We start from the raw sequence: 9,019 nt of genomic DNA, 5'->3' as shown, positions 1-9,019 counted from the left end.
TTGCTGGTCCTCCTGCTCCAAGTGCCCAACAGGCAGCATTCAAAAGATGCAGATAAGAAAAAATGCTATTTAGATGCTTGGCATGAATTTTTTGGGGGAACTGTTTTCTTGTTGCTTGTGACCCATCCTCTTGCCAGAGACTTGAGTGTTAAACCTGGGCCTAACTTCAGTTTTTCTACTGAGGTCAGTGAACTCAGAAGTTCATCACCTGATATGCATTACAAATGCTAATCATTGTATCACAGAATCACAGAATCACAGAATGTTAGGGATTGGAAGGGACCTTGAAAGATCATCTAGTCCAATCCCCCTGCCGGGGCAGAATTGCCTAGACCATATCACACAGGAACACGTCCAGGCGGGTTTTGAATATCTCCAGAGAAGAAGACTCCACAACCTCTCTGGGCAGCCTGTTCCAGTGTTCGGTCACCCTCACCGTAAAGAAGTTTTTCCTCATATTTAAGTGGAACCTCCTGTGTTCCAGCTTGCACCCATTGCCCCTTGTCCTGTCAAGGGATGTCACTGAGAAGAGCCTGGCTCCATCCTCATGACACTTGCCCTTTACATATTTATAAACATTAATGAGGTCACCCCTCAGTCTCCTCTTCTCCAAGCTAAAGAGACCCAGCTCCCTCAGCCTCTCCTCATAAGGGAGATGTTCCACTCCCTTAATCATCTTCGTGGCTCTGCGCTGGACTCTCTCTAGCAGAGAGCTGAGGTTATATTATTACCAACTCAGTAATGACTGATCAGTTGTTAAACAGTGATTGAGCTTATTAAGGAAAGAACATGTATAAATGAGTAATTTCTATGTAACCACCAGAGAGCCAGGATTCTGTACTGCAGTCCAAACAATGGCCAAAGCATGTGTGTGTCCACGTGCCTCCCCTGGGCACCAGCTGGAGGGAGCAGTCGGCTGCCCTCACGGGATGGTCCACAGCTCACTTGCTAGTGCACTGAACATTTTCTCTCCCAATCCACACGTTTGATTCCATTTAGGTAAGAATGATGAGTGATATAGCAAAAAAAAAAAAAAAAAATCCCAGCAGAGCAAGTACTGGAAATACCAGAACTGCCATGAGGAACGTGATCGTGCTGTTTAAACTCCAGCCTGCAATTCACATCACTGTACTTTGATATATTTTGTTTATAAACTCTGTGTTGTGATTACAGATTTTTTGGAATGAAATTTTGAAGTTAGTTAAGCCCTTTAACCTAGAATGCAATTGCATTTTCTTGTTTTTCTTGTTTGCTTATGTTCAACTTCTGTTGATTTCAAAAGGTTCAAATGACTTAAGGTCTTTGACTGGAGTTGCGCACTTCATTACAGTTTCAGAAAGAGTCATGCATTATTGCTCACAGGGGTCAACAAAAAGACCCAGCCCCGTATTAAAAGGTAACACGTGGCTCTCTTTTTCTGCATAGCATTTCACAACGTGACGGAGCCTGTGTGTGAGAGAGAGAGAAGAATGGAGAAGTCCAGGAAAAAATTTACTGATGTCATAGATAAGGCAATGGTTGCTGCTAACACAATGGATCGTGACGAACTGCTTTTTTCTTACAACGGGATTCTCTACCCTGTTACACTTTGCAGTCCTGAAGAATTCAGAGCCATGGAGTCCCTTGAAGCCAGAAGTGATGATATTATTTTGGCAGGATACCCTAAATCTGGTGAATATCATTTGCTTTCTTCATAAATAAAGTTATGTAATGGCAAATAAGTAGGTTTGTACTGGGTATATATAATATATATGATATATAGAATATTATATATTGTACTGAATAATAGTATTTGGAATTTTCACAGAATTCTGTAGAACTGATTTTGTTCTCAAAAAGCACAACAAAGTTAATAATTAAGATTTTATAAAGGGATTTTTTCAAATGACTGAGAAAAAGACATGGGATTTTCTTTTCTATAGCATGTAAAGGGTTTTTTTATCATTACTTTTTATAGTTATGAAGTTAAATGCACAAATTAGAGAGAAATAAAATACAGTTCTCACACCACAGATAACTAGATCTCTTGATATTGCAGGATCTGCTCTCACATTTATATTTGAACATTAATAGCTTTATATTTTTATACAGAATGGAGCTTTTCGTAACTTCACATGGCATGCTGCATATTCTTTAGTTTATTTCACATAGATGTCAAGAATATCTGAAATCCATAACTATAAAAAAATTATTTTTGTAACACTTGAAGTGATCACACTGATCTTTTGACTATTGGGAAATCAAGACGAGATTTTTGCTAAGGTTGCGAGTTTACCCTACATCTTTATTCCTTCTGCCTGAAAGCACCCTGTACTGGCCTATATCAGAGCTACAAGTTTGGATTAGTGGTGTCTCATATCCATTTTAATGTAGCTGTTTCTCTCCTCCAGCAATTGGATTCACAGTCTTACAGTAAATAGTAACAGTTGACAGGATTGTAAAGTTTTTGCTTTTTTATCATGTTTTCTTTTTGAAGAAATGTTATGCACAGAATGCAGTTATTAAGACTGTAGTGAAACAGATGTAGGAGCCCAGTGTCCAGAAATCAGGAAATGTTAAATGAAAGACGGGAGCTCTCTACAGGCTCTTTTTTATGTTTTGGATAAAAATATAATAAATGTGTATAGGAAATGTCACTTCAGAGAATTTTTGCCTATTGGTAAAGAAAATGAGCACATACAGCACAATTTTCAGATCTGGTTCTACTCCCATGTTGAAGTTCTGTGACCCATGTTTCCTCCCAAGATGATCCTGTGCATCATGTCAGAAAGCGTATATGATATACTAGGTTTTGAGGTAGAGGTTTACCACCCCAATCACCTTTATATTTGTCACAATAAAAATTTATTACATTAATGCATGTTTTCCTGTTTGAATCTTAGTGGTTCTTCTCCTTTATTAGTTAATTTACAATATACAAGTTAATTTACAATATACAAGTTATTTTATGATGTACTGAGCCATTCAAGTTGGAGAAATGTATCCTTGTAAAGAACAAAGGTAGGACCCTGAGAGGCAATTGTCCAGATAGTCAGCTGTGATTGCATTGCATGAAAGGAGACCAGTCAACTCACCTGGTAGTACTACCTAGCTCTTGGCTTTCCTGGCAAAACCATTTCTGTTTATTCTAAGGATTTTACAAACAATTCTGTTTTTTTCCCCTTTCAGGCACAAACTGGGTAGGTCAAATCTTAAGTGATCTGGTAGCCATATTTGAAAAGAAAAGACAGAATAAGGAAAGCAGCATGAATGATGAAGAATTAGAAGAATTTCCATACCTCGAAATTGGAGATACTGGGAAATATGAGGTAGGCACATAATATGTATGAAAGTTGTCAAAATTTTGCGCTTCTAATACTGAATATATGGTGTGTGAAATATTCCACTGTTTGATAAGAACTCTCCTACTTCTCTCTATGTGGCAAATGGTCAGGATAAATCTCATCTGCATCACCAAATGCTGGGGGATAAATGGACACTTCAGAGGACTTGAGAGGAGCCCATACTCATCAGATATGCAAGAACTGCAGAAATTCAGTGTACCATGTTTTGTATTTAAGAAGAGTCTCATGAAATGTCAAATACTGAGATACTGGCTTTTGTCTCTTTTGCTAGCTCTTCCTTCTCACACCTTCTCTCTCTCCTTGAGATCCTTCAGCTTTCACATATCCTTCGTTAGAGTCTGCATCTTACGTTTAGATTTGATCCCTTGTCTAACAGAACACGTTAAATTCATTATCACTGAAGAGAATTAGCAATGGATAATCTTTTTCCAATCGCTCATTCTCAGGGGCTTTTGAAGATTAGAGCTACTCAGAGCAGTCTACTAAGATCCCAGGATGACACTCACAAAAAATAAGTACTTCTATCAGACAGTAACTGTTGATAAGTTTAGCAAGGCAATATTTCATCACAGGCTGATGAAAAGAATACTTGTACTAACTGAATTGTTCACTTTCCTCCTTCCGATTCTTAAAGCGAATGAACAAATTACCTTCTCGAAGAGTTATATTTACTCATCTCCTTCCTGAAAATCTTCCCAGGTCTATCTTCAAAAATAAATCCAAGGTGAGTGCTGATTTTAATGTCTTGAAAGCAAACACTCCAACAGATTTTTTTTTAAAAGCCAATTTAGTACTCTTCTGCCAATTTTCAGAATCTTAAGTGTTTGGCCTGGCCATTTCTACATGCCTGTTTAAGTACTGCCATTCTTCTCATTTAATCTCAGTTCATCCTTATTGACACCTTTGTGTCAGTCTCCACAAGTGAGATGGGAGGCTGGAACAAATTCTCCAGCAGTAAAATGTATTTTGACACAATTTCCTATGGGAGTCATTTTATGGTGTCACAAGTGAGGGCTTCAGCGTGTCATGTTTCAGAGGGAATTTGTATTTTTGTGATTTTTTCCCCACTACCTAAAAGATGAATGATGCTTGTATTGAGCAAAACATACTTGGATTTTGCATAATTAATTTGATTAATGTGTAAATGATATTCTAGTAATTAGAGGCATTCATCTTCACAAGATACTGAAGCAAAGTGAAATATTTCACCTTCTGAATTTAGAATGAAATTGCTACTTCTGCAAGTAGTGTACAAGATATTAGAAATTCCCCAAGGTTCAATTATAAAGTAGATTACTGTTTTCTTCATAATATAGTCTGTTATGTCTTTCTCTACAAATAAAACATTTTAATTTTTTCTAGATATTGTTGCTGATTCGCAATCCAAAAGATGTAGCTACATCTTTTTACCATTTTTCCAATGCCGTATCTTTTCTTCCCTCCTATGAGACCTGGGATGATTTCTTCATAGCTTTCATGACGAAGAAAAGTACAGTATATTCTTCTGTCTGTGTCAATTATTCAATGCTTTAATTTTGTCTAAAAACCTTGCACTTTGTAAATCAGCGTCACTAGGATTTTTCAGTTTACAGTACAAAAGCAGAGACTTAAGACAGAAAGTTAGAAATTTGACTAAAGTTTACAGTACTTGTCTTACTGCCTGAGGATAAATCCTTATCAAAACTGCACTTCCGCAAACTGCTTTCACTTGCACAAACTGTTTTTTCTCTGGAAGAAGCAGTTCCTTTTTATCTGTATCTTGGATCCTTTTCACCCCTCCTCTCTGATGTCCATCGCCTTGTGCCCACGCAGATGTCTGAACACCTACATGCCAAATTGGACCAGAGGAATGATTTGGACTATGTCTAGTGCATTAAAAAAGAAAGAAAATAATCCCACTAGTTTAAAATTGCATAAATTCTTCAGTTTGGCATATCACATGGCCAACAGAAGGGAGGATTAAACAAGATTTTAAACTGGATTGAGGGAGTCTGCAAGATGGTTTGAGTACTGATAGCTCTGTGGTGGACTCACATCTGTCTTGAAACACTAATAAGTTTTACTGTACCATCTTACAAATTGAATCATATGCCTGAGATATTTTCACGTGTCAGAAAAGCCTGGAGCAAAACCCCATAATTCCCACAGAAGGGTGTAAACGCTGGCATAGTTGTGATTAATAATGCCCATGGCTGAGGGATCAACTCAAGGAGTAAAAATTGGTTTATTTCATAAGGAGCTTGTCTAATCTTCATTTATGCTTCATCTTAGGATTCTTTTGTTTTATTTAGTGGCCTGGGGATGCTACTTTGAATACCTTTCCAAATGGAACAAATATGCTGATGAAAATGTTATGACAATAACTTATGAAGAGCTAAAAGAGGTGAGATTACCAATAGTGAAAAATATTTTATACTTCAAAGAGCGTTTGTTCCTAAAACAATTAACCGTTTTATTCATGTAGTGTTTTCAAACTGCGTGATACTGTATGAGATAGATTATTGTTTTAAGGGAAGGAAAGGTGAAATTCAAACTTAAAAGCTTTTTAAAAATTTTGCTTGTGAAAATGATTTGGTTTTAGCTCTGATATAAGCCCAAATCACTGTACATAAAATCCTCAGTAATTTTTTGGGGGGAGCTTTTATATATCCAACAGTACAGATTTTGCTCAACTGTAAATCACATACAATCTTTTGTGATCTATAGGAAGACAGCTCATAGCTTCTCTGACATAATTATGGAGAAGAGAAGCACTATGTACCACTCCAGTCCTACTGAACTCTATGAATAGTCTATATATGTAGCTATCAGAGAGATGTAGGGAAGTGCAAACACCTCGGAAAGCAGTGTAATTTGCTCAAATGTCATGTGGTACGTTACATTCCTCTTTACAGAATCCACTTCTGGGTGTGAAAAACATAGCTGCTTTCTTTGGGATTTCCCTGACTGAGGAAGAGCTTCAGAGTGTAGTAGAGAGGAGCAGCTTCCAGTCAATGAAGAAAAACTCGATGAAGACCCATGGGGCATTTGGCAATACTTTGTTTCGCAAAGGTAGGAAGCTCCAAGAGGTCCAGAGGATGTCACATTCTCAAGAACCTGGGCAACCCATCCTTTGCTTCTTTTTTGCATACATATTAGCATTACAGGTTAGTATCAAGCAGGTTATCACTGTTACGCTTCAGAAGACTAGTCAAGTCACCACAAGACAAGTCACCACAAGACAAGTCACCACCAGGACTGGTGAGGAAGACACCCAGCAAGGCTCTGGCAGCAGGCTGCAGCCAGCACAGGAGAAGCAACCACACAGAGCAAATTTGAGAGGCCCACAGATGACTGGCATGAAGGAGGAATTGTTATGTGTCTGAACTCCTCTCCATCTCTGCACCAAGACCACTGATTCTTCAGCCATTAGAGGCTTATCTGAGCAGGCAAAACTGGGCCAAATTCAGCCTTAATGGCATGATTGCACTTTTTAGGAGAGTGTAGGATCTCCTGAAAGGGCCACTGCCAACCTCTTGTTCACACCCACAGGTTAGAAGCCAAGCATGCAAGAATCAGGTACATAGAGAAGGGGAAACAAAAGGGAACTACTTTTGCAGTGTAGTGTAGGGGACACAGACATCAGAGGGCCAACCTGGCTATCAGAATCTATTTCTGCATTTTACATTTAAAAAGTCACTGAATAAAAACTCAAGCTGCCAAGCGAGCAGAAACGCAGTTCTGCCTCCTACCAGATGGTTCTTAATTAAGCCTTTGTGATCTTCTACCTTGTCAGTCAGAACTGACTGGAGTAAAGAGCTGCAGGGAAACAGGACGTAAGGCTGCTTTTTTGGACAGTCACCTGAAGAGGAATATGTTCTTTTGCATTACAGCAGTTTCACAGATCTGTAGCTCCACTGACTTCACAAAATTATATTGGTGCAAAAATGAGTGAAGTTTTATCTTGAAAAACAGATCAACTCCATTTAGCGTACAATGGAACAAGAATGACAGATCTATAGAATAAAATATAATTAAATTTCTTGTTTTTCAAGAGTTTCTTTTCTTCTTTGAAGGCGGTGTACGTGACTGGAAGAATCTTTTCAGAGAAGATCAGAATGAGAAAATGGACAAAGCATTTGAAGAACATCTAGGAGGAACTAAACTGGGAACAAAGTTAAAGTATGAAGTGTACTGTAAAGCCTGAAAAGTAATGAAATATGGTTAAAGCAAGAGCTTTCCAATGTACTCTCAAATCAACTGAATGCTATATACTAGAAAACTAGATGCAATGATCCAAGCACCTTAGAATTACTGTAATAATCACATTGCAGCAGCCTTTACAGTAGCAATGATGAACAGTGGGCTTTTGTTTTACAGGTGAGGTCTTTGGTTTGCTTTGGCTACACTCATTTGCTGAATAAGATGGCAACTAACCATATTCAGATAAACTTAACAGCCCTGTTTCAGTAGCTGTCACCTGTAAGGAAATAACGCTTTTCTCTTTCTAGCCAAACCCAGTCTTTCTAGACTACTTATAATTATTTAGTATGTAGAAACTTTTTTTTTTTTTTTCAAAAATGTTTCAAGTCAGGTAACATCCTCACAGAAAGATCACTAGCAAAAATATGGATCTGACACAACCTTAATTAATGACAAAGGATACCTTCCCCATGACTTCAGCACAAACTGGATCAAAGCTGGAGGGAGGAGAATGAAGGGGAATGGGGATCAGCATTCCTAGGGATTTTAATATCTCTGAATGCAGAATTTCAAGATGGATTTCAGATTATGGACTGGTGTAGACAGGCAAGATCCACTCAGAGGCACTGCTTTTCTAGGATCATAGAACAACTCATGTTGGAATGGACCTCAAATGATCGTCTGGTCCAGCTTTTCGTGGGAAAGGTGGCCTAAGTGAGATTATTGCATCTTGAAAACCCTCAGCGATGAAGACTCCACCACATCCCTGGAGAAGTTGTTCCAGTAAATGATTGTTCTCACTGTAAAGAATTTATTTCTTGTATTGAGATGAAACCTCTCCTGATGCAACTTGTACCCATTGCCTTCTCCCTGTGGCTTCTTGTGAATAGAGACCCTCTGTCCTCTTTGTAGTTACCCTTTAAGTACTGGACTACCATGATGAGGTCCTCCCTGAGCCTTCTCATCTTTGTGGCCCTCCTTTAGACACCCCTCCAGTCTCTGTGTCTTTCTTGACTTGTGGTGACCAGAACTGGACAGAGTACTCCAGGTGCAGCCTGAGTAGTGCTGAGTTATGTATAACCATGAATAACTCTGTCCTTGTATCACAAAAACCTCAGGTAAGTTTCTTTTTAATATCACATACGTTTGCACTTGCTCCACTGAAGACCATATTGCTATCTGTATAAAGGTTAGTAAAAAGCAAAATCATGAACTTAATGTCTTTTTCTTGTGTTTGAAGAGAGTCCTTGATCTATACACCTACCTGCCACTTCTAAGAAGTGCTTTTATGTTTTTCATGCTCCAGCCATGAAATAGGAAAAGGAAATGTAGTGAGTACAGAAGATGACGTTTCCCAACATTAATGCCAGTGGAGTGGTCTTACCACAAAACTACAGTTAGCATTCCCTCTGTTCATTCTTGATTTACATGTGTGCCTACAGTTAAGCCTTAACTTAAATTAATACTTAAACACTGAAATAGATTAATTTCTG

The 9,019-nt window shown here is 38.3% G+C and overlaps 1 protein-coding gene across 1 annotated transcript; it reads left to right on the top strand.

The window, feature by feature from the left end:
* The first annotated feature begins 1,469 nt into the window (after positions 1-1,469).
* Positions 1,470-7,530, top strand: LOC137666928 (sulfotransferase 6B1-like). The gene is made up of 7 exons (XM_068407211.1): positions 1,470-1,671; positions 3,169-3,308; positions 3,979-4,068; positions 4,707-4,833; positions 5,636-5,727; positions 6,239-6,395; positions 7,400-7,530. The coding sequence occupies exons 1-7, from the start codon at positions 1,470-1,472 to the stop codon at positions 7,528-7,530; spliced, it is 939 nt and encodes a 312-aa protein (XP_068263312.1).
* The last annotated feature ends 1,489 nt before the right edge of the window (positions 7,531-9,019 follow it).

The sequence above is a fragment of the Nyctibius grandis genome, chromosome 1 (assembly GCF_013368605.1).
Source record: "Nyctibius grandis isolate bNycGra1 chromosome 1, bNycGra1.pri, whole genome shotgun sequence".
Lineage (NCBI taxonomy): Eukaryota > Metazoa > Chordata > Aves > Nyctibiiformes > Nyctibiidae > Nyctibius > Nyctibius grandis.
This window is presented reverse-complemented; position numbering and strand designations above follow the sequence as displayed.